This window comes from Acomys russatus, chromosome 32, assembly GCF_903995435.1.
Source record: "Acomys russatus chromosome 32, mAcoRus1.1, whole genome shotgun sequence".
NCBI classification, from domain to species: Eukaryota; Metazoa; Chordata; class Mammalia; order Rodentia; family Muridae; genus Acomys; species Acomys russatus.
This window is the reverse complement of record NC_067168.1, coordinates 40,745,654-40,771,855: the sequence shown is the minus strand read 5'-3', so window position 1 is coordinate 40,771,855 and position 26,202 is coordinate 40,745,654. Positions and strand designations below refer to the sequence as shown.

The 26,202-nt window shown below is 38.3% G+C and overlaps 1 protein-coding gene across 1 annotated transcript in view; it reads left to right on the top strand.

Moving 5' to 3' along the window:
* The window catches only part of Stt3b (STT3 oligosaccharyltransferase complex catalytic subunit B), a 69,825-nt gene that overhangs the window by 30,445 nt on the left and 13,178 nt on the right, over positions 1 to 26,202 (top strand). The window contains exons 3-8 of the mRNA XM_051140638.1: positions 890 to 1,177; positions 12,933 to 12,998; positions 15,055 to 15,154; positions 22,753 to 22,851; positions 23,695 to 23,841; positions 25,450 to 25,498. Coding sequence (XP_050996595.1) covers positions 890 to 1,177; positions 12,933 to 12,998; positions 15,055 to 15,154; positions 22,753 to 22,851; positions 23,695 to 23,841; positions 25,450 to 25,498 — 749 coding nt within the window. The remainder of the gene's footprint in view (positions 1 to 889; positions 1,178 to 12,932; positions 12,999 to 15,054; positions 15,155 to 22,752; positions 22,852 to 23,694; positions 23,842 to 25,449; positions 25,499 to 26,202) is intronic.

Below are 26,202 nucleotides of genomic sequence, written 5' to 3'. Positions count from 1 at the left end.
ACATTCTTGTTCTTCTGAAGCTTATATTCTCATGAGGTTGAGCAGTTAAAAATAAGATTTATAGGTAGTTCAATGATAATAAATGTCAGGGAGAAGAAGCGGGGGTGGGGGGAAGAGGGGGGAGTTAGAGACAAGGGGTGGGGGGATGTTGATGTCAAGACAACGTTGAAATAGGATAGCCAGAGAGTGAGTGTGTGACATTATCTTCATGATTCTGGTCTTGGGGAGAAAGAGCTTTTGAGGGTACAGTTGCACTTGCACATATAAACACATATTTGAGTCACTGAGGAGTAATTCAGAATGAATACCCTCAATACCAAATCTTATGTTTGCTGCTCTTTTTTGGCTTAAGGGTGGGTGTGTCGGTATGTTTATCTTCCCTCCCAGCATTGATGCTTTGAACATAGTGCTTTAAGCCTTTTGGTATTTGGCTCCCAAATGATTGGTTCTTCATAGCTAGAGGTGTTTACTTTCTGAATCTCAGATTTAAAAGTAAGGGAGACTTATTTATAATTATCACCTCTTTTTTATGTATACACAGTAAGAAGAAGACTAGAGTATAAAAAATCCCAGTCCTGAAAAATAAATGACTAAGACAGTGCTCAGAAGTGAGAAAGATAATTAATGGAATAAAAATCATTACATATTTTCATTTTAATTACTCTTGTTCTATATTCTCTCTGCTCTTTATTTAATTGTATATTCTGTATATGAGTTTGTTCTTTGATTCTATTCCAAAAATATTTTATTTTGTATCATGTAAAAGGGAAAGCTCTTTCTCTTGATCTAAGCTACAAATGATGTGTACTTTAAAAAAAAAAAAGGAATGAATACTGTTATTTTGGGCTCCTTGTTTTATAAGTAACTAAATTCTTCTCTCCCCTTCTAGGTTTACCCAGGATTGATGATAACAGCTGGCCTTATTCATTGGATCTTAAATACATTGAACATAACAGTTCACATAAGAGATGTATGTGTATTCCTTGCACCAACTTTTAGCGGCCTTACATCTGTATCTACGTTCCTGCTAACTAGAGAACTTTGGAACCAAGGAGCAGGACTTTTAGCTGCTTGTTTTATTGCTATTGTCCCAGGGTACATATCACGGTCAGTGGCAGGATCCTTTGATAATGAAGGCATTGCAATTTTTGCGCTTCAATTCACTTACTACTTATGGGTAAGTACCACTTAATGTTTAGCTGCCCTTAACGCTGGTGACCTTCTGCCTTAAGTCTTTAGGTTAGACGTGTGTCTTTTACCAACAGAGTTGCACAAAGATCTGTTGCTATTCACAATAAATTTAACAATAGGTAACATTTAAAAGCATACCACACACATTTTTTGTATATATAGCTGAGTTAATATGCCTACATAAATTTTTATTTTCGCAATAATCTTATTGTATCTACCTTATAAGTTATAGTTCAAAAAAAGAGGTATCAGAAGCAGCGTGTCAATTGTACAAGCCTTTTTAGGTGAGTACTTTTTATACATGTAACTATATTTTTAGGTAGCTAGATGAATGACAGGATCACTTTCTCTTTAATAATTTAAATTCCCTTATAAGCTACTTGGCTTGTGTGTATTTTTGCTTTGACCTGGCCTGGAATTCCAGGAAGAATGCTACTGTGTGATCTGCAGAGAAGGTCTCTTGATCTTGAGTTGAAAAGAGAGAAAAGCACCCATGTGAGTATGACGGCAGCAGTACGACACAATAGTGCTGCTGTTGTCATTAAAAAAAAAAAGTCTTTAATGGCTCTTTTAATTTACTACATTCAGTTGGGGAGAAAAAAAACAAAAACACTACCCCTAAACTTAAAATTTTGCAAACTCTTTAAATGTCTTTTAATTATATAAGCTTTAATGCTAAAAATAATGTTATGTATTCGTGGATAGATCTTATTAATATAATGCCAGCAGGAAAATCTGTGGTAGAATAGTCATGATATGATAAATCATGAATGTAACATTTAAACAATATAAGTTTTCATATTGTTTGTAGCAAAAGTACGAAAATAAGGAATCTGTACATCAACTTCATAACACATTCTTTCTGAGGATGTATGAATAACATTGAAGGAGATTCATTGTATGATGCTTAAATTTTTTAAATAAAATTATCTGAAGTAAATAATGGTATTGATTGGAATGTCAAAATTTGGATAGATAGGTTGGTTAACTGTTTTAGTCATCCGCATATGTTGTTCTCATGTTTGCTGTAGGAAAGAAATACTCTATTGTGAGAGATTTGTACAACAGATATATATGAAGGAACAAAACTCACTTAGAAATAACTTACTCTAACCCCATTTGTCGCTAACAAGGTCTTGAGATGTGTATGAAACTGACACTGGCCTCAAGCTCCTGCCTGTGCCTCTGCCGCCCAGTGCTAGGACTGTAGCTGTGTGCTATCCCTGGCTTCTGGAGTCTTTCTTGTGCTTCGTTTTCTATAACAACTAAATGTGAACTATTGAAGAAGTAGTGTTCTAACTAAAATTTCACCTCCCTTTTAACTTACAACATTTTTTTTGAAAAGTGTAATAAATTTTATTTGTGTTATTTTAAAGATTATACATTTAATCCTTTTTTGTCATATTCAGTGCTGTACAGCTGTCAACACTATTGCTGATGGAAACATTAGTTTATAAATTGTGCTTAGACCTCAGTCCTGTCTTTCTCAGTTCCTCTCTCTTGATGTTCTGCTGTAATCATGCACCTGCATGGTAAAGTTTGATTTATTGCTGCTTTTGTATGGTGGGGTTGGGGAGGCTTATGTATGCTGTGGCACACATGCGGAGGCCAGAGGACGATGTGTGGAACTGGTTCTCTCCTTCCACCTTTACATGTATTCTAAAGATCAAACTCGCACCATCTGATTTGCAAGGCAAGAGTTTTTTACACTCTGAGACATCTCAATGTCTCATTAGTTTTGTCTTATCGCTTTACCTAGTCTGGACATTTCACATAAATGAAATCTTAATACACAGGATGTTTAGTGTCTTGCTTTTTGTGTTTAGCATACTTGTTACACATATATTTACTTTGTTATTATGATAAAATATATAGAATATAACATTTACCAAATGTCACAGATTAGCAATTATATATATATATTATAAATATAATGTTTTGTGACCATCCATATCATCCACCCATATCTTGTAAAATGCAACTATTCTACCTTTTGCCTCATTGACTTTGGCTAATTGGATAGGTAGAAGCCTAAAGTATACACTTGTATTTTTAGTGTTTTATGGGCCACTATATTATTTTCCATAACTGTCATTTCAAATTTCCACCAGCTTTAATGATTGCTCTCATTTGACCAGTCAACTTCTGATGGTACCCACTATGCTCTTGTTGAAGGCTCTAGTCTCCTTTGCATAATGTCTTGCACTGCCATTGTATGTATATTTGGTAGCAGTTCCTGAGCCAAATTCATTATTTATGACCCATTTTGAACTTGAATGAGCGGATTATTTCCGTACTGTATAAAAATAAATAACAAGAAGTCGTTAGCAAAGAAAAGAGAGAGAAATGTGCATTTAAATGGTGTATAACATAGCCACACTAAGAGTATTCCAGCACAGAGAGAAATCCACACACTCACATATGTATATAAAAAGATAAATCAAGCCAGGTGTGGTGGTGCACACCTGTGATCCCAGCATTCAGGGAAGCAGAGGCACGTGGGTCTCTTGAGTTCAAGGCCAGCCTGATCTACAAAGTAAGTCCAGGACAGCCACAGCTACACAGAGCAAAAAACCTGTCTCAAAAGCCAAAACAAAACAAAAAAAGTACTCTATTTAGGCGTGGTGACTCATGTTTTTAATCCCAGAACTCTGGAGAAAGAGGCAAGCAGATCTTGGTTTATATATCAAGTTCCAGGCCACCCAGGACTACATAGTAAGACTTGTTTCGATTTTAGGAAAAGCTGTATTCTGCTACTATGGCAGATTTCAACAGTACAAAAGCCATAGTCTTGAACCAGTCATAATTTGATGCCATCCTATTTGTCAAGTGTTATTTCCTGAGCTATTGGACTCCTAATCAGAGAATATATCTAAGTCTGGTGGTGCTTTCTGTTTTTTCTTCTAGCATTTTCAGTTTTGGCTCTTAGATTGTGGTCTTTGGTCCACTTGGAATTGGAATTTTATATCCATCTTCAGTCATTAACTTCTCATTCCTGTCTTCCACAGAGCAGTAGTCTGCCTTTACCTCTGAGTGTGTATGAATTCCATGTAAAGAACAGAGTGTATATTGACTTTTAATATCTAGCTTTTTTCCCCGTAACTGACTTTTCAAGGTTGATCCATGTTGCATTATAGATGTTTCATGTATTTTTAAGATGAAATAATATTTCCTATTAAAATAGCACATTGTGTTTATTCCATCTTTAGTTACTTTCGCTATTTTAAATGATGATGCTGTAAATGTTGTATGCAGGGTTTTTTCCTAATTTTTGAACAAATGCACAAGGATTTCACAAATTTCCTGAACTCTTGATCATTGATTTCTCTCTCTCTCTCTCTCTCTCTCTCTCTCTCTCTCTCTCTCTCCCTCTCCCTCTCTCTCCCTCTCTCTCTTTCCCCTTCAGTACTGGAGCACAGGTCCTTGCACATGCTCACAAGCATCTTACCACTGATCTGTATTCCATCCTTAAATTTTAGTTAAAAGTTCCCCTCCTTTTTATTATGCTGAGGACTAAACCTAGAGTCTTGTATATGCCAAACATGCACCCTGCCACTCACTGAGCTGCACCCCTAGCTCTAAGTCCAATATTTCTGATTTTCCCTGTGACTAACAGTGTCACTAAGAAGGCTGAGTCCCTCTAAATCTTTGCCGTGACAGCCTGGTGTGAAGCTGCTTTCGTGTCTGAGGTCATTAGCTGTCCTGTACTTGCTTAGTCCTTTCTCATTGCTCTGGTTGCCTGTTAGCTTCACAACAACGTGATGCTTTGTAGGCTGCTGAGGGGGTTTGTTCTCTTTGTTGTTAAGGTGAAGCAAAATTCTCTTTCCACAAGAATTGAATAGATCTGTTAGTACTGTGAACTTAAACAAGATAGCCTGTGCTTATAAATATTTCTTACTCACTTTGTAGTGTAGGATGACCTTGAACTTTGCTCCTCCTCCTCTGTCTTTCTAGGGCTGTGATTATATGCATGTGTCAGCACACCTGGTTTTATGTGGTGTTGAAATTGGAACTGAGGAACATGGTACATGTGCATGCGCTCGCGGGCGCGCGCGCACACACACACACACACATATGCACGACTTAGAACAAAGGTGCATATACATAAATGTAAGTACATTCATACACCCATACACACATATAACATTGGGTGCCAATTGTAATGTGACTTTCTTTGGTCCACCAGTGCCCAGTAATGACATGGAGACTTTTCATTAATATGAAAGCTTGGTCTTAGTTTAGGCTTGTCCCCAACTAGCTCTTATAACTTAAATCAACCTGTTTGTACTAATCTGTGTCCTGCCACATGGCTCATTGCCTCTTCTCTCAGTCCCAGAATCTGTTCTTTCCTCCTCATCTGACCATTGAATCCCCTACGCCTAATTCTTCCCCAGAGTTCCTATCTTTGCCTAGAAATTCCATCTGTGCTCTCCCACCTTTGCTCTAGGACATTCAGCTCTTCATTAAACCAACCAGAAGGTGTTGGAGGCATTGTTTACAAAATATGATGCAGCCATAATAACAATACCAAAGTCTGGCCTGTTCTCAAGTCTGCCAGGACAGAGATCCAAATTTGAATGATACAAAGACAACGTTTACACAGTACACAAGAGATTGTTCGAGTACATACACCATAGATACATACGTACATCTTCTCTAATTATGTTCTATTTTAGAAATGTTGTAGCTAATTTAAAATTTTTTAATTATTTCTTGGTGTGTGCATGCACGCACACACCACATGTGTAAAGGTTTGTAAGGCTAGAAGGCGGCATCGGATCCTCAGGAGGTGGAGTTTCAGGCAGTTAGTTGTGAGCCTCCAGGAGTCCTAGAACTGAAGCAAGTCCTCTGCTCAAGTAGTGTGTACTTTTGTCCACTGAGCTATCTCTCCAGCCTCCTACCTTTTGTTTTATATTTATGTGATTTATATTTAGTGATTCTTTTGACTGTATTGACCACTGTAATTTGTAGGTCTTAAAATCCGTTAAAAGGCATTTCTAAGTCTTTTTGCCTTTCTACAGAGACTTTTGAATTAATTTGGTTTTTCAACCAAAAACATTTGGTTATACTGAGCATTCCTAACATAAACATAGAATATTTCTATATTAAAATATTTTTACTTCTTTAATCAAAGTTTGCTGGTTTGTGTTTATACATTCTATATATACTTTTAAGATTTATTTCTGTGAACTAATATATGTACTGTGTTGAAGGGATATTGTGTATTTATTTAAATATTAGGTGTTAACTGCTTTTGTACCTTATGTATCTGTTCACTTAGTGGTTTCAGTAACTGTTTTGATTCCTTGAAATTTTCTACTTAGATAGTCATGTCATCTTTTATTTATTTATTTATTTATTTATTTATTTATTTATTTTAAGGTTTATTCACTTACTATGTAAACAGTGTTCTGTCTGCACATAAAATGCACACCAGAAGAGGGCCTCAGGTCATTATAGATGGTTGTGAGCAACCACATGGGAATTGAACTCAGGACCTTTGGAAGAGCAGCTAGTGCTCTTAACCTCTGAGCCATCTCTCCAGCTCCGGTTAGAGTAATCTTTTGCTGTGTCATGTCTTGTATATAATACGCTGTTTACCTCTACACACTTTGTAGGTCTTCCTGTTATGACAACCAAAAGTGTCTCCAGACATTTCCAAATGTTCCCCAAGGTTCAGAATTACCCCTGTAGGGGATGGTTGGGCTAGTGTACTTTCAGGTATTAAAATGGTTTTGCCTTGTGAGAAATATTTGCTAAAAGTGTACAACATTGTACATATTGCTATGTTTGTATTATGTACATTTTGTATTATCTACATTGGTAAGAAATACTGGCTGATACTTTTCTTGGATTGTTTTCGTCTGAATTTAGTATCAGCTTTGCAAATGGCTTCTCAAATGAGCTAGGGAATGTTTTCTTCATGTTCTGAAACGATTTCTATGAGATTGCTATTGATTCTTATGTAACATTGAATTTGGACTTTGGAAGATTTTTAATTGCCGAATCAGTTTTGTTTTGGGTTTTTTGTTTGTTTGTTTGTTTGTTTGTTTTTTTGTTTGTCATTGTTCTGATCTGATTTTTCTCTTCATTTTTATTTCGTCTCAGTTGTCTGATTTGTTGGCACAAGTTGACAATTCCTATATTGTCTGTAGTGATGTATCTTATTTCCTCTTTCAGTATTTTGTATTCTCCCTCTTTAGTTGATTAGCCTGACTGAGATTTGTCTAACTTCTTTATAATCCTCTCTCCCAATTATATTGATTTCTTTTCATTCAGAAAAAGATTACTGGACCCTGGAGATACTTTAAATTCAAACACTTCATCTCTAAAAGACTGCTAAATTGCATGTTGCTCCTCTGTCCTTACCAATTCTGCCTTTTGATTAGGGTGTGTAGTGCAGTCACACTTTTCACACTTTACACTGCTGTTTCTGTGATTTGATTTGTATTGTAATATAGTATCTTTCTAACTGCTAACATGTATTTTTAATTTCAACAGTTTGAATTTTTTTAAAAAATCTTTGTAGTGGTTAGTGTAGAAAATACATTGTATATCTTGAGCTTAGGACAGTCTGCCTCAGGTTATTACTAAGATATTTCTAGTGTGTTTTAGCAGTGCAGCTTCAATACAGCTCCACTGCTTTTCTTTTAAGCCATTGTTGTCATATATTTATATGTGCATGTGTGTCAACACTCTAAAAATCCAAATAATAATTGTGTATTTGTATGCATATGCTGCATACACGCACATACATTTACAATTGATTTCTCTTGTTCTGTTCTGATGGGTCTGAGATAGCTCAGGCTGGCCTTATATTTGCTAGATGGCTGAGGCTGGCCTTGTTCTCTATTCTTCTGCCCCTGCCACACTCAGCAGCCTGCCTTCATGTTTTTATGATAGTTTCTTTTATAGGGTTGGTGCTTTGCTTTTTTGAGAAGAGGTCAGCTATAAGCATTGGTTCCCATATACATTTTCCCTTTTTCTCTTGCAGAATTTTTTTGTCTTTATCTTTCAGTCCTTTTAACCATTGTCTAATTTGGTTTTCTTTTTCTTTTACTTATTATACTTAGTGGCTTATCGGGGTTCATGGCTCTGTAGATTATTTACCATAAAACTTGAAAAGTTGTGATTTAAAAATGGGTGCCCAGTGGTGGCACATGCCTTTAATCCCAGCACTCGGGAGGCAGAGGCAGGCAGATCGCTGTGAGTTCGAGGCCAGCCTGGTCTACAAAGTGAGTCCAGGATGGCCAAGGCTACACAGAGAAACTCTGTCTCAAAACCCCCCCCCCCAAAAAAACCCCAAAAAATGGGTGCCCTACCCTATCTCTTCATAGTCTCTTTTTGGGGTTTTCTGTGTGTTGTTTGGATTAGATATTCTTATTGATGATTTTTTTCTTGTTCATTTACACTCAAATTTCTAGTTGTTTCTAGGTTTGTTTGTTTGTTTTTTACAAAAATGTACATATTTTGATTGATTACTGAAGCTTCCTATTGTAACACTTTCTTTGGTTTTTCGAGACAGGGTTTCTCTGTGTAGCCTTGGATTTCCTACTATGTAGACCAGTTTGGCCTCAGACTCAGAGATCTGCCTGCCTCTGCCTCCCAAGTGCTGGAATTAAAAGTGTTTACAAACTCATTAAAGTCTGTGTCCTCTAAATCCAGCACCTTGGTCCATTCTGTTCTAGTTTCTGTTGACTGCTCTCTTTTCTCCCCAAACATGGGTTATTCTTTCCTGTTTCTGTGCCCATACCTGACACTTGGTGGAAGTAGCATTGTAGGTAGTGCTATAACTTTGGGTTTTGTTTCATTTTTCTCAATTATGTTGGATTGTTAAGCCTGAATTAAAGCTGGCAATTCTTTGTTTTACAGTGACCTTATCTCAGATTGTCTCTATGGCCTTTACATTCCAGGATCGTGTCACAGGTTCCTGACTAGTCTGTAACTTTGGGTGACAGAATGGTAGATAGCTGGCAAAGCCGTTTTCCATTCTTACTGCTTCTGAGTCTGCAGCCAAACCAAATGAAAAGAAGGGGCGAGCTTTGAGGACATAAGACCTTGGTTCTGAGTTTGTCTATTTGATTGATTTCATGTACACTGAAATGCTTATTTTATGCAATAGTCTGTGTTGGGGGGAAGAGAGGGAATTGAACCCAGGGCCTCACATGTGCTACGTAAGCACACTACCATTGACCTATCCTCCCAAGTCCTGAAATTGTTTTAAACTGTGTTAGTTCTGGTCTTTCCTTTGTCTTTGCCCTCAGTGAATAATTTTTGAAGCTTCACATCCCTATAGCCAGACATTCTCATATCATAGTTTTTTAACTCTGATAAAAGACTCCATTTCAGTGAACTTTAGAAGAAAATGTGATTTCTAGTGCTGGGATCAAAGCCAGGGCTTGCGCGCACACAACCACATTTAATGGCATATAGCTGAGAGTCCAGTGAATAATTTTATAATCTTATGACTATTAAACATTTCTCAATCTGGTTGTGGCTTAACTTTTGTACCATTGTCTCTCTGTTTCCACTGGAGTGGCTTCTAGTTGGTCTTGAAACTTGCTCTTACATCTTAAGTTTTTGTTTTAACCTTAGTTCTTTCAACTTTTCAGCTAGTGAAGCAGTTCCGAAAGTGCTTCTAGATAGAGAGACTGCCAAATTATTTCCACCAAACGTTCGATAGCAGCTTGTCAAAGGCCAGATTATAAAACCACATCCCTACATGGGCGTCTATGAGCCTCCTTAGGAAACTGGTGTTTTCTCCATTCCACCAGATCCAGTAGTGCACCCTGAAATGCAGACTTGGTCTCAAACTTTGCCACTTCTGCCCATCCACATCTCTCGTAAACTAGAGCCCGGTGAAGGACTTCTGGATCTTCTCTTACCTGTTCTTTCTACCTGTGGCTTAAAAGCCTGCACAGCCCTCCTGTGTCTTACTGTCACCCAGTAGAACCCCTCTGGGTCCTTTGAAATAGTGGAGGTGATGTTCTGTTCTCCTCCCTACTATAGTCCCTCAAGGTTTGCCTCTTTGAAACCTTGATGTTCTTTCAGGTAGTCTCTTAGTCTAGTTTTGCTTTCTTAGAACTTATTGCATGCTATTCACCTCTGTCACACCATACTGTTATCATTTCTATGGTATATTCCTTTCCCTCCCCCATGCTGAGCCACTTTTGTTACTATGATGCCTTGTAAGTCCGACACGCATGCCTGCGTAGGGGAGGGGGGCATTGTATCTGTGGATATGTGCCCACAAACGCCAGAAGAGGCTGTTAGATCATCTAAAGGTAAAAGGTACAAGTGATTGTGAGCGTCCATGTGTGCTGGGAACCACTCAATGCAGTAACTACCGAGCCATCTCTCTAGCCCTTTACATCTTAAATATAGTACAGGTCACTTTCTCCTTACCGTCTTCTCTAGATTGTCTTACAGTTACGTAGTTTTAAGTTTCACTCCCCTCCATCTGTGTTGCCACTGCTAGGTCCACTATATAGGCTGTTTACAGGATGCCTTGCATCATGTCTGCAAGGTTCTGTGTATATCCTGCCACTTCTAAAGCTTCTTGTCGTTTACCGCGGCCCACGCTTCTCCTTCCTGTTGGCATTTGGGGTCTGTATCGGTAGGACTGTTGGGTGCTCAGGACCTGACTGCACCCTATGATCTCATACTGCACTTTGACTGAAACTTCTTATCCCCTCAGTTGAAGAATGACTTAATTATGTATCAGCATAAGCCTAGCAAAATTTTGTGGGGGTTTTCTTTGGGGGGGGGTTGTTTTGGTTTGTGTTGTTTTTGTTTTGTTAACACTGATGAATATTTTTGAATTCTCCTCCTTGACAGTCCATTTGGCTTTACAGCTGAGGAAATTTAAGCAAATAGTATGGTGGCTCACATGCAATCCCAGCAGTTGGACAGTAGAATCAGGATTAGGAGCTTAAGGATACTCTCAGTTATTTAGCAAACTGAGGGTGAGACTGGGCTCTATAAGACCTTGCCCTATCTCAAAAGGAAAGCAACAAGTCTATGGAATGTATTTGGTGGCTGTAACATGCACTATAATTTTCTTATCATAGGGATAGCAATCTGGGTGCTGTCAGTACAAAGAAATAGTCACAGGAAGTTAAACTTGTACAGATAAGAATATTAACTATGATATATAGGTAATAAGGTAGATGAGAGCTTTGTACTGTAGAGATGGTGGCAGTTCCCAAAAAAGTATGGCATGGAAGATGTTGAGGACCCATGGTAGTTTTAGGTTCATTTAGCCCATTGATGACAGTGTCTTGGCAGACAGAGCCAGTTTGAAGCAGAACACCCTGGGGCTTGGGCAGGTGAGGGATGAAAACTGGTGGCCTGTGGCTTGTGGGTATCAGGTGGGGGCAGAAGGTTGTCAAGAGTGTGCAGGAGTCCTAGTTACGGAAAGGCCAGATCCTGGTGGCACAGTCGACCACCTACAACCCCCTGCTCCTCCAGCACTCTGCCAAGACACCTAACCTTAGGTGCTTCCCACTGCCAAGTTCTGTAGGAACCGTTGTGTCTGTCTGCTCCACTGGTACCATTATGTTGTGTTATACAATTGCCTCACAGGCTGGTCCTGGGCTTTTCCTCCGCCTTCTTGCCCATTGTATTCTCCAGGCACTTTTCAGTTTCCCTTCTCGGAGAAGATTCTGAACATTCATTGACCATCTCCTAATATCTGCTACTAGTTCTTCCTAATGGGACATTTGTATTAGTTAGTTTAGTCTTTCTAGCTCTACAGATTTTGTAATGACAATTTACTCTAGCTCCTTCTGCAGTCTTTTTGTGATCACCCTTCAGATGGATTATCTCAGATTGGCCAAAGGACGTGTTTTCTTGCTTTTTAAATGTCTACCATTTTAGTAAACTTTTTTCCCTGTTCTTATTGAGCTAGAAATTTTTTCTTTACTCCACCACCCCCTTGTTTGCTTCTGTTGTTTTCCTTTTTTATACTTTGTACCAAAGTCTAGATATCATCTGGAATTAACTGTACTGTATTATTAAAACCTGTTTTTTTAAAGTAAAGAATTCCTGGAAATTAGATTTGTCGAACATGTCTCTTAGCATGAAGAGATAGAAAAAAACTCTTTAAACATAAAATTCTTTGCAATAGGAACTGTTCCTGTCTTTTCTTAGGTATCCATCTTAAAGATGACCCTTTGCTGTATGTTTAGGTCTATGTTGGTTATTTTGAAGATGCTAATAGTTTGCTTTTTTAGGTAACATAAACTCATTTGGAAATTACTACTTTAAGACAGGATTGTTTGAACTTTGATTTGTTTGTACAGTCTTTCTAATATAGACTGCTGCGAGTTTTACTTATATATTGGGCTTCTGGAAAGATAATTCAATAATATACATTTAAAAATATTGATGATGGTATCTAAAACTTTCTTACTGTAGCAGTAAATTTTTAAAAATGGAAGCTTAGGATCATATATATGATCATATATTCAAATGAAGAAACATAAAGGTCTACCCGATCAGCCATATGAAAATGTAGGTTTACTGAACATACTTATTTAAGGCTCCAGTTGGTTGATATTAACCATTTCATGGCAGAAAATGGAAACAGTAATATGTTCCATATTATTTGCTCATTTTAACTAAAAACAAACCAAAAAAGAAAAAAATGTGCCCTGTTCAGTGTTGTTAAAGTACAGTCGGGATAGGGAGGCCTCAGTCCCTTTACGTTTTTACAATGGGATTTGCTTTTGTTGTTTTAGGTAAAGTCTGTGAAAACCGGATCTGTGTTTTGGACGATGTGCTGCTGCTTGTCATATTTCTACATGGTAAGATCCGTGTGCTGGGCTCATGCTCTGAGGGCTCTGGGCAGTGTGGTCTGCGCCTTTCTTCTTGCCCACTGTTCCCCACTGCTTGGTGTGTACTTTGCATTGCTGTCCTCATCTTTATTTCTATCCTGCTGCTAGAGAGACGTGTGCGTTGTTGAGAAGGGCCGGTATTCAGTCCTCAAATGCAGTAAACCAATAACATTAAACTTCTAAACAAATTTAACTTTTAAATGACATTGGGATTGAGTTTAAATTTTCTTTTTTATTTTCTTTCTTTCTTTTTTTTTTTTTTTTTTTTTTTTTTAATTTTATGGACAAGTAAAATGTTTTCAAACTAAAAAAAACAAAACAAAACAAAACCAAGGAACTTTTACCTGTCAAATATAGAGCACTGAACCATAAGTTAGCTTCTATTTAACACTTGTATAATTAAATTTTTTTCACTAAAAAATAGCTTTCCTTTATTGGAATTGACTGCTTAACGTTCACATAATCGTGTTGTAATAGTACATACACATCATCTGTTTATCACTTGGTTGGGGAGGCCAGGGAAATAAGGGCACTTGGGGGAAAATCTTAGTGAAAAAGCCCTCCCAAGGGAGGATTGCAGGAGAAAACAGAAGGAAAAAGGAGAATTGCTTAAAGTAGTGAAAAAGTTCTCTGGTATATATAAAACCCTGGAGTGAAAGACCATGCAGAGGATGAGCAAGGCGACTTTAAAACGCAAGACCCTGGTTCAGATTGCTTTTACTTTTTCTGTTTGTAAGTGGACAGAGATGAGGTGGCATGTTGATCTGGCTGCACCTTCAGAATTCCCAGACTCCTTAGGGTCATTACCCAAGCAGTGCTTTTGTATTCTGTGTTAACCCATAACTATCTCAATTTTTTAAAATAGAATTTTCAGGGTTGGGGCTCAGTATTACTGTTTTATATTTCTGCCTCATCACCCAGTAGCCTGTGTAGTTGTTGGTATGAAAATTATTAATTTAAACTAATTGTTACGCCAATCCCATAGAATAAATATGCATGAGTTTTCTGTAGTCTTTATAAAGTGGTTAATGCCAGGTATGTATGTGTTGTGTACCTGTGCTTTGTCAAGCAGGTCACTTTCAGTGCTAGGACTATCCAGGGGCTTGATATAAGCTCAGGGCGACATTGAAATTTTGGTCAGGCAGGGGCGGGAGCGGGGGTGCATGTGATTAAGCAGTAAACAGGTTTTTAAATGTGTATTATGAACTGATGGTAGGTTCTTAGAAGTTACTTTGGAATGTTTTTGTATGCTAACACATGGACTCATAAGTTGACTTGATAGCCAATGAGTCTTTACCCTTCTAAGTTAGAACGTGCTATGTATGTAAGATCTCCCTTGTCATCCAGCTTAAGGCTGCAGCCAGCCAGCACTTTCAGGAACCCCATAGTGTGGCCAGGGAATGTGAGTGCTTCTTGTTTGTTTGATTTTGGTTTTACGAGACAGAGTTTCTCTGTGTAGCCCTGGCTGTCCTGGACTCACTTTGTAGACCAGGCTGGCCTCGAACTCACAGACATCCGCCTGCCTCTGCCTCCCAAGTGCTGGGATTACAGGCATGCGGCACCACACTTGGCTACATGACGGCTTCTTTACTTGAGTCATTATTGACCAGCGCCAGAATTCATCATTCTTAAGCTCATGAACTCTCTTTCAGTAAACAGATCATGATAAATAGATGAAATAAAAGCTGGTTTTATTCTAAAAATGTATTACCTATACCTGTCTCCAAGATAGCCTATTTTCTACCAGTGATGTACTTAGCCTTTCTACTAAACCAAATTTAACTTGAGCTGTCCTCCAGTGATTTTAGAAGAGCTTACTTACTAGATTTATGCTATCATGTAATTTTACTTATCAGTTAAAAAAAAAAAAAAAAAAAAAGAACTGTTATACATTGCTACCTAGGAGAATTGCTAAAGATCCTAGTGTTATGTTTTCTCATGTTTAGGTTGTCATTACAAATGAGACACACCTGTCTTAGGAAGTGAGAGAGAGAAGCAATGTGTCTGAGCCTCTCTTTTCCCATAGGTCTCTGCGTGGGGAGGTTATGTGTTTATCATCAACCTTATCCCTCTCCATGTGTTTGTGCTGCTCCTGATGCAGAGGTACAGCAAGAGAGTCTACATAGGTGAGTGGCTCCGCCTGCACACTGTTCATTCTTAGTAAACAATCTCTTTGCTCAGTATTGTCCAGCAGGACGTAATCATTTTTTATGTTTAACTTGCCTTTTGTGTTGACTGCGTGAAACCTTATCACAAATAAGCAAAAACAAGTAGAAAAAGTGCAACAGGTAAAAATAGTTAATGTTTGAGATTGTTTCTGTATTGCCTGTACTCACACTGAGTTTATTAATGAGCTGGCCTATTCCGAGGTCTTGGGGAAGGAGCAGTGGGTAGGAGTACTGTGCAGCAGGGCATCCCATGTGGGGATATGGTTAGCTGACGAAACTGCGGAAGAGCAGAGATGGAAAACTTGTACTGCTTTGACACAAGAATTTCACGTATGTCAAAGTTAATGGATGTAAAATGTCAAATCTAAACATAGGATGTCGGATTAGTTTTTCTCAGTGATACACATCAGCTAAGTGTGTAAATGACTTAAAGTAATTAATTTCTGGGGACTGGACAGATAGCTCAGCAGTTAAGAGCACTGACTACTCTTCCAGACGACCTGGATTCAATTCCCAGCATTCACAAAGCAGCTCATAGCCATCTGCAGCTCCAAAATCTGACACCCTCACACAAACATACCTGCATTCAAAACACCAATGCACATAAAATAAGTAAATTATTTTTAAAATAATAATTTTGTACTTTTGAAAGTTATTTTTTGCTTTTGAAATTTATGAGATATGCAAAATATTAAAGTAACACATTGGCTTGCAGTCCAGGTACTAAGATGTAGGAGGATGGCAAGTTCAAAGCCAGATTTGCTATGTAAGAAAGCGTTGCTAATTTTAAAATAGCTTATATTATAATAAACAACTCACAGGATCAGTAGCAGAAATTACCCCAGTCTTATGTATTAGGTAGAGGGCAGCCAAACCATGGGATAGTGGTCAGTGGTTCTCAGCAGCTTTGAACGTTCTCTTAGATAACACATGCTTGTACCACTTACTCTGACACTCCATATTCTGATTGTCTAACAGGGTTAAGTTTTTACTGCCATATAATATTTAGGATAATACTTTAATATCCCTAGTGCAATATTGTAATTATATTTCTTTAAATTGCTTAGTTACTATCATGGTGGTTTTGATCCAAGCTATTGGAATTAATAAAAAGATGTGGGTTGTGTTTTGTTGTTGTAGTAGTGGTGGTTTTGTTTGTTTGTTTGTTTGTTTGTTTGTTTTTGTGGCAGGTAAAGATATGGCGATAGGAGATAGCTTTTGCGTCCTGTAAACTAGAAACATTATTTGCAGGCTTGGGTTGTTTATAAAAGCTTAAAGTGATTTCCGTGTTTCCTAGATTGATCCTTTTGACGATGATCTATTTTGAGTTTTACCTTCATGATGTATAAACAGGGCCAGCAACCATCCTGAGTTTTGTCTTAGGTTTTCATTTTTTTACCAAAGCACTTTCCAGGGGACAGCCAATGGGCATCATTTGGGACAGGCTCAAGGCTACCTTTTCGTAGGCTAGGTTTTATTAAGTAGATATTTTAGGGATTGTTGGGGGTTCCCTCAGCATTATATCGTTGAATTTACAAAGAATGGTCTATCAGTATCTTTCTGTCTTAAGACTCAAAATATGCAGAGCAAAGGTCTTTCTTAATGTGATTTGACAGAAATCTTTGTTTGATTAAAAGCCTTCTATTAGTAGAGACAAAGATTTTTTCATATCTACAAACAAAAGTGGAAAAACGGCTTTGGTGCTGTCAGTCTTGGAATTGCACTTCTGTGTAGAAGTTAGGAGACTTAATGTGGGATGCTTAAGTCTGCCTAACAGCCTGTTTTCTGCCAAGAGCTGATGTTCTGTTCACTTAAAATCAAACACTTTGGAGGCTGAGGCAGGAAGATTTCCCAGAGTTTGATATCAGCCTTGCTCGCAGTGAATTTCAGGCTAGCCTGGCCTAAAGAATTGCGACCTTCTCTAAACAAAAAGAAAAGGAACGTCCTAAATGATTTATAGTGGAATAAATGTATAGTTTACTTCGTTTGTAAATTATGTTCACTGATACTTGTCTGTTGTAGTTTTTGATACATATCAGGTATTGCATAGCTGCAGGAGTGATTGAGTTACTGTATCCCATTCTTTTTCAGTAGAATTAGCCAAGCATGATGGGTGCACACACACCTTTAATCCCAGCAATCTGGAGTCAGAGGCAGGCAGATCTCTGAGTCAAGGCCAGCCTGGTCTACATAGCAAGTTCCAGGACTTTGACTCAATAGAAAAGAAAAGCTGTATATATTCCATCTTCTCCTTTACAGTGTTCACACACACAGAGTGCTTATAACCTTCTTGTGCTCTGCTGTTATCTCAGTAACAGTTGTCAGAGCTAAAGAATTGCTTCTGCAAGACAGAACTAGAGTTTTAAACTTATTTTTATTTTTAATTTTATTTTGTGTTTGTTTTGTCTACATGTATATCTGTACCATGTACATGCCTTGGTGCCTGCTAAGGTGAAGAGGGCATCAGATCCCCCTGAATTGGAGTTAAGAGACAGTTGTAAGCCACCATGTGTGCTGGGAATTGAACCCAGGCCCTTTGGAAGACAAGCCAGTGTTCTTAACTGCTGAGCCATCTCTCTAGTCCAGAGCTAGAATTCGAAATCTGGATGTATTTCCTCTAGATTCTTAGCCTTAATTTCCTAATAGGTAGCAGCAGAAGAATTATTTTTCCATTTGAAAGTGTGATTGTCTCTGCTCAAGTATTTTGAATAAGTCATTCCATGCTGCCTTTCAAGTGTGGGGCTTGTAAAATGTCTGTTTCAGTGACATGTTCTACCTGGTCGCTGTGAGCAGCGTCGTTGGGAAGGAGTTCTCACATCTGTGCCTTTGAAACTAATCAGGATTTCCCTGGTACTCAGAAGAACCTATTTTCTATCCTCTGCTGCTGTTACTGCTTCTTACCATTCTTTACCCTGAATATTACCAAAAATCTCAGTAACTGAAATGGTCACAAAGTAACAAGGTGACTTTATTAAGTAAACTTTAAACATTCTTACAAACTTGTAATAGTGTTTGTTAACAATCAAGTCTAGCGATTGGATTGTAAGGTCTTCCTCTCCTGCTTCTTGTTTGTCAAAAAGGGGATATTTTGTTATACATTCCCATTAAACACTGCCCAAGAGGTACAGTAACTCAGAAAGGCTGGAGGCACTTCATGGTGGATTAATGTTAATGGATTTGTGTGTTCACAGACCGTTCTGTAGTAACTTAAAATTTGAGAAAAGTGAGCAGAAGAAAGGAGATAGCACCATGTGAGAGCCTGGCTGGAACCCATGTGAAGCAGACATGGTAACTCCATAATTCAAGCTCTCGGTTATACAGCAGCCAGGAGAGGCCCTGTCTCAAGGAGGCTCCACATGCATGCTTTGGTACTCCAGAATAAAAGATGGCATAGAGAGCGCTGCTGGGTTATAATGGCTCATCAGTGAGGTATTGAAGTGAGAAAGGCAAGAGCTCCGTCAACACTTAAGAGAGTGGAGCTGGATTCCAACTTTGCACTGGCCACAAATTCACTGCCATGCCCTTGAGGTTCAAGTATTTTTGAGGGGAAACAAGAATAGGGTTTCTATAGATTTCTGTCTCTAATCAAAGTTTTCCTTGGGTAAAAGTAAACCATACATACAAGTCCAATTGCCTTGGGGGGGGCATTTTTCTAACACTCCCAAAGCATGGTCTGCAGTGATGAATGCTAGGAACTGTGCTTCCACAGGATGGCAGTGTGGCAGCATTTTATGACGTAATGATTGATATATGGTATCAATGGGTTGTGCGTTTTCTTAGAGCTCACTTCTTGGAAGGAATAATGTAAAGCGTTAGGAAATGGGTTAGTGTAGATGGGTGGAAAGTTGGATTAGGTGGAGTAGAGGTTTGGTAACAGTTCCTAGAGGAGCTGAAGGAAGAATTGGTACTACAGCGTTTTGTTACTGAGGTCCTCTAAGAACAGTGCGCCTTTTATGCCACTGTTGAAGCTCCTGCCTGCATAAGCCTCCCCTACCACTGTCACAAGTATTAGTTACATGTGTTGTGGCTCTTGGTGTTCTTCTGACTTTACCAAACTTAAAGGCTAGATAGGATTGATCTTTAGGATTTTCTGTTTTTAAAATGTCCTGATTATCATAGATATATGGTGCTGTCATATACTCGGGGGGGGGGATGCTTTTAATTTTTACAGTGGCTAGAGCTGTTTATTTTTTAAGAATCTAATTTCTTCACGCCTTTCTACTCAATAGGATCTAGTTTTCTACCTTTTATGTTTTAAAATGTAAATTTGCAAATGAGATTTAAATTAAGATATTTAGATACATGTGCTATTTTATAAATTCAAGAAGCACGGTATCTTTTTTTTTTCTTTTTTTCTTTTTTTTTTTTTTTTACAAATACCTAGGCCATATAGCTAGGCTCTTCTGACTAGCTAGTAACTTAAAATAACCCATTATACTAATCTAAATTTTGTCACATGGCTCTTTACCTGAGTTCAGGCACCAGGCATCTATCTTCCTCGCAGCCTGCCAGTTGGATTCCCACACCTGGCTCTATCCCAAAACTCTTTCTGCCTGCCAGAAGTCCCACCTATCTTCTGCCTCAGCCAAAGGCCATAGGTTTTTGAACTGACAGGTGTTGCAGCCATGCAACACACAAGAGATTCTTTCTACGATTCCCCTTTTTAGTCCAATAAAAAGTTCTTTTTCTTTCAATAATAAACTAATATATAGGGGTTGGGGATTTAGCTCTGTTGGAGCGCTTAAGACCCTGGGTTCAGTCCTCAGCTCTGAGGAAAAAAAAAATGCCCCCAAAAACTAATATACAATAATAACAGTTAAGACAACTATTAGGTAAGATTTACATTCACAATGTCCAGTCCTATTGTATTTGGTAACTTTGGGGACAGTATTCTATCATCTATCCTATCTTGAGTTTAGAGTTTTGTACCTAAATGATTTTCTATCATGACTTGCATTACCAATCTAAAAACATCTTCTTAGATCCTAAATAATTAAGCTTAATTTTAAGACTATAACTATTGTCTTCAACCAATCAGAGACTTTAGAAGGAATAAAATCACCTGAGTAAGCAGGAAGTGTAGGCAATCAGCTTCCAAAACTTAAGAGATGTCAGAGACAGTTTACTGCCTGAACAGTCACCAAATTTCTCTATAATGTTGGAGCATCATCTTCAGCCTTCTGGCCCAATATAACTGGCAGACATATTTGTGAAGCAGGAACTATGAAGGACTTGCTTACCCAGTCTTGGCAGAGCTTGGCAATCAACTTCCCCTGCATTCAAGTTTTGCCCATGTCAGACAGCGTTCTGTCTGTAGTTGAGTAGGGGCATTACTTTCTGTCTGGTGGCTAACTTGCCACATTTGAAGCCATCACCTAATGGAGATTCTTCAGTGCTCATTATTGTCTTTCAAGTCAAATGGGGTGCTGCCAAGAGCTGACATAACTCATGGCCAGAAAAGCCTTAAAATAGTAAAAAGCATTTTTAAATGCCATATTCTGTAGGTCTCTAAAGTTTTTGAAGATCTATCTCTCTATATACATTTACATAGTGTTTAATCATTATCAATCTGAATAGCCAAACGTTACTTGTCCCCAGCTATTCACTGTAGTTTAACTTAGGATGTGTATTTTGTAATAAACTAGACTAGTGACTGACATGACAATGAGTTTGGTTGGATAATTATTAACTTGCATTGCTTAATTATCCTAAACAGTATGTAATAGCAGCTTTTAAAAAGACTGAAGTCAACCTTGCATATTTAAAAGAGTAGCAGGGGCACAACACCTTATATAAGAATTGAAACATACGTTGTGTTGTAACAGACATGACCTTAATTTTTGTATGAATATATAACAGTCCATATCAATGTAAACAGCAAAAACTATTCAATAACACCAATAGCTCTAAATTGAGGAGTAGATTCAATAATGTACCTTTTTATCTTACTGTTCCTATAATGATCTCTTTATAGTCCATTCCCCCCCCCTTTCTTCTCCATTTCTTTCCCTAAAGAAAGAAAAGATAGAGAAAAGAGAGAAATCCCTGAGTCTAAGTTCTTTTACCTTTTTCTTTCTCTGATCAAGACTATTAATAACTTATAACCAACTCCCCTAAATGACAGCAAGCATCCATAGCCCATCCAGTGACCAAAACTATCCACCCCAACCTAAGGGAATGGGACGTTGTTCTCCTTTGGCTTGCTTCCTGCAGATTTTGAGGCATAGGATACCTTTTTGGGGACCCAAGAGAAGTTGGGAAAATGGTTAAACAAGCTCACAGTGACATTTGTTGTCCAGTCTCTAAATGCTGAGAAAATGCAGGCTTAAACAACGTCCTGCTTGGAACAAAAGGCCATACCACTGCAGTGTGAGTGAGTCTGTGAAGTTCACTTTGGGTGGATGGCAGAGCTGTGGCTTTCATTAACTCTAAATCTTTGGAAACTTTCCTCACAAGCTCTGGCCCTGTCTGTTATATTTAAGAGCTTATCCTCCCAACACAGTAGTCATCAGTTACCAGCTTGGAAAGTAGTGTAACATTTGAACTAATAGTTCACAATTTGCTTTCTATAAATGGGCTTCTCTTAAAAGCAGATATAACTGTGTTAGGCAAGGAGAAGCAAAGTATATGTTCTGTACTATGTTACACAGAAGATAGCAGGGAAAGGGCATAGAGTAACCGCTTCTGTTCCAAACATACTCTAGACTTGCCTTTTCATAGTGGTTTATTCGCCCAAAACTGACCAAACATAAAGTATATTTATGAGCGTGATGTCACAAAATTTTATGGATTGAATAAAATTTTCATATCAGCTGATTTTAGGTAGGCCTTTTATCTCCTGATGAAATACTACTTTCAATGATTTCAAATACTTAACTCTCTAACCAGATTGTCTAATCTTGATCTGTGCTCATATGAGGGAAGACCAGTCTTTGACACAGATTGCTGTTTCCCTTCAGCAGTTATGTGCATGGGAGTCAGTGTAAGCTAAGAGGCACTGTGGAGAGCTGACTTCTGTGACTGGGTTCTTTTCCTTGACATAGAAAGCTAGTTGAATACCCTTTTAAACTCCTAAACTTCTACTCAGAGAGCATTGGGAAACTAAAAAGAAGACAATATTTAGAAATTCTGAGGCTAGTAGGTACTCGTAAGTTACTGATGGTGCTAGGTGTTTGTAAGGCCTTGGGTATTTGGATTAGTAACCATAGCAATGATATTTACGTAGTGCAGGTGCAATTGCATAGTTTCTTGCTTTCGATCATGAGTAGTAATGGTGGAATTTTAAAAATTTGATACCATTTGCTAGAAAGAAAGTTAGCATGAGTCTCTGAAACTGTGAGGTCTACAAAGAACGCTTAAAATAATACTTTAAACAATAGAGTATTTATGATCTGTAATGTGGCTAACATTCACATTAAGTCAATCACTTCAAGATTCTATTGTTATTTAAGTTCTGTTAAAACTTTTCTTAAAAAATAAGATTTATAAATATATTTATGTGTTGAGTACTTAATGGCAGTAGTAAATTACCCTTGTTTCCTGTTTTGTCTTTATAGCATATAGCACTTTCTACATTGTGGGTTTAATATTATCCATGCAGATACCTTTTGTGGGATTCCAACCAATCAGAACAAGTGAGCACATGGCAGCTGCAGGTATGGAAAATAGTGTTTGAAGTTGAGGTGAAAGGTCATTGTAAAGTGGTTTTTCTGCTTAAAATATGTGTGGCCTTAATCATTTTGCTCCTGTGTTGATACTAACGTTTTCCATTTATTATTACAAGATTTAAAAGATTTCAATAATGTTAGCTGTTGAACTTTGCTTTCTATTGTTGTGACAAAACATTGATTGAAACCTACATGGGGAGGAAAGGGTTCTTTTGGCCTAAGTGTCCTGCTCACAGTTATCACTGAGGGACATCAAGACAGAAACTCAAGCAGAGGCCATGGAGGGGTGCTGCTTACTGCCTTGCTCACCACGGCTTGCTCAGCCTGCTTTCTTATAGAACCCGAGCCACCAGCACAGGAGTGGCTCGTGGACAGCAAGCTGGCCCTCCCACATCAATCATTAATCAAGGCAGGACTCCCACACTCTTGCCCATGGGCCAGTTGTGCTTCCCCCTTCTTAGATAGCTCCAGCTTCTGTCAAGTTGACAGAAACTGACCAGCACATCAGCACAGGAGTAACTGTGCTGTTTTACATCTACGGTGATGAATGGTAGTGTCAGTATGCACAGTTGGCTGCTTTTCTTGTCGGGTATATGCATAGGGCTTCTGACCACTTTGGGGGAAATGTGCAGTAGGGTTTTTTTTCAGGTGCATTAATTGTCGGCTAATTGTCAGTTGGCACAGGGAATGTTGCCTAGATAAAATAACTAGTCCCCAGTGTGAAGGATATCAGGCGGAAGGAGGGGGATTCTAAGCTTTTTTAAGTGAAAGTATTGAAATGGCACTGGGAAACACTCTGTTGGTATTCACGTAAGCCTTCTCTTTAATTAGGTGTCTTTGCACTGCTGCAAGTTTACGCTTTTTTGCAGTATCTGAGAGACCGGTTGACAAAGCAGGAGTTCCAGACTCTTTTCTTTTTGGGTGTCTCACTAGCTGCAGGTGCTGTGTTCCTTAGTGTCATCTATCTGACATACACAGGTAGGTGCCATCGTCTGTAAGAGGTAAATCGTGGCTCTAGAACATTGCTTAAGAACAGTCTTTCGAGCCAGGTGTGGTGGCGTACTCCTTTAATCCCAGCACTCAGGAGGAAGAGGCAGGTGGATCACTGAGTTTGAGGCCAGCCTGGTCTACAAAGGGAGTCCAAGACAGCCAGGGCTACACAGAGAAACCTTGTCTTGGGAGGGAAAAACTCTTTCACAGATTCTTCTCACAATCTGCATTTATCCTAGTATCAAATACTGTACAATGTCAAGTAATTATCAAAAGTTCTAAACCCAAATGTTATATTACAAACTGCAATTTTTAAAAAAGCATGAACTGCTATTCCTGACTTAGGGAAAAACTAGCTTATCTTAATTTTATTGCTTTTCCAACTCTTGTAAATACACAAACATCCTTCTCTTGATGGTTAAAGAGGCAAACTGTAGCAAAGTCAGTGTCTGTGATAAGCTATTGTGCACTTACCTTGTCTCGTGTTTACTCTCCCTCGTACCTTGGCCACAGTATTTCAGCATGCTTTGGATTTAAATGACTCTCTAACCCTGAGCTCACAACAACAATCAGGTCCAGCTTTCCCAAGATGGGCATGCTGTCTGTCCAGCTACTGTACAGGCCCAGCACACGGTGAATGAAGGTGTGACTGGAGTCCAAGACCTAGGTGTTTGCAAGGACATTGGCACCTATAAAATAAAACCAACATTATTTGAACATTGGTTTAAGTTATCAATAACTAATAGCAACAAAACTCTGAAAAGGATACAATTAAGTTGGTGCAATGGCTCAGCTGGTAAAGGGACTTGCTGTGCGAGCCTGGTGACCTGAATGTGGTCCCTGGAACCCAAGTCAAGGTAGAAAAGGAAATCAACACCACAGAATTGTCTTCTGACCTCTACATATTCTTCATGCCATGCACACAACACACACAAATAAATGATAACAATAATAAATGATAGTTATTATCATGGCATACACCAACATATGCACACACACAAAAACAATATATTATACATGACATATTTTATATGTCATGTACTACATAATAAGTATATTTATAAATGTTAAATTAAAATTAATATAATTATAACATGCACCCAATACACATCAATAATTACTATATTTTCTTTATGTGTATGATGTTTTGCCTACATGTATGTCTGTGCACTGTGTGTGTGCTTAGTTGTCACAGACCTCAGCATAGGATGTTGAATCCCCTAGAACTAGAATTACAGATAGTTATGAGCTACCATCTGAGTTCTGGAATTTAAACCCAGGTCCTCTGGAAGAATACCCAGTGCTCTTAACCACTGAGTCATCTCTCCACTCCCCAAAATATGTATTTTTTTTTTTTTTTTTTTTTTATAAAATAAAGCTAAGCATGGTAGCAGACAGCTGTATTCCTAGCATTTGAGGGGTGAGGTGGGAGGGGTTGTTTGAAGTCTTAGGTAAGCTGTGGCAGCAGGAGCTGTATAGTGAACAGTACTTATCTCAGCCTCTCCACCCCCAGAGGGAAAGAGAAAAGATGTTACAAAACATTAAAAAGGCAGGTAATTTCCTCTGTGGTTTTATTTGTTTTGTTTTCCCCTCAAGGTTACATTGCACCATGGAGTGGCAGGTTTTACTCATTATGGGATACTGGGTAAGTTTAGATACGCTATTTTGGCCTCCTATTCAAATAGCCTTTCTCCCTGTGTCCTATATTGTGAGCATTTCAGTCATTCCTTACACAGCATTAAATACCCAGGCTAAGCTGTTTAAAGGGAATGCACTGTTGTTTGGAGACATGAGCTCTGTATTCCTGTTCTACATAGCCAACTCCTTATTGTTTTGTCAGCGCAGACACATTTGTATAATTTTAAAATGTTTTTTTTAAACTAATGAATGTAAAATTTACATCTTAATTCTTGTTAAGGATAAGGCACTATATTACAGATTTGTATGACGTAAGTATGAAGGTCTTTTTGTGTAATCAATTTAAGCTTCTACTTTAAAAAATCTGAAATATACTGAGTATCTGGTACATTTTTTAAGAGAGCTATATAAAAGAAGCTAACTTGAAAACTTGAGTTTTGAATTAAACCAACTATTCCAGTGAAACTTCCTGTCTTTAAAAATGATGACCTAGTGCTAAGATGATGTCACTGTTTGCATGGTTGCTTTCTAAATGACCCAATAAAGTCCTACCACCATTTATTACTGATCAGGTGTCCTTCTGATAGGACACCAGAGGGCTCTTGTGCTAATGTAATCACAGAGCATAAACCCTTTTTATGGCTAAAGCACATACTGATTTTTAGCCTGCGGATCCAGAGGATTAGAGGGAACCAGTTACAGAAGATTGTT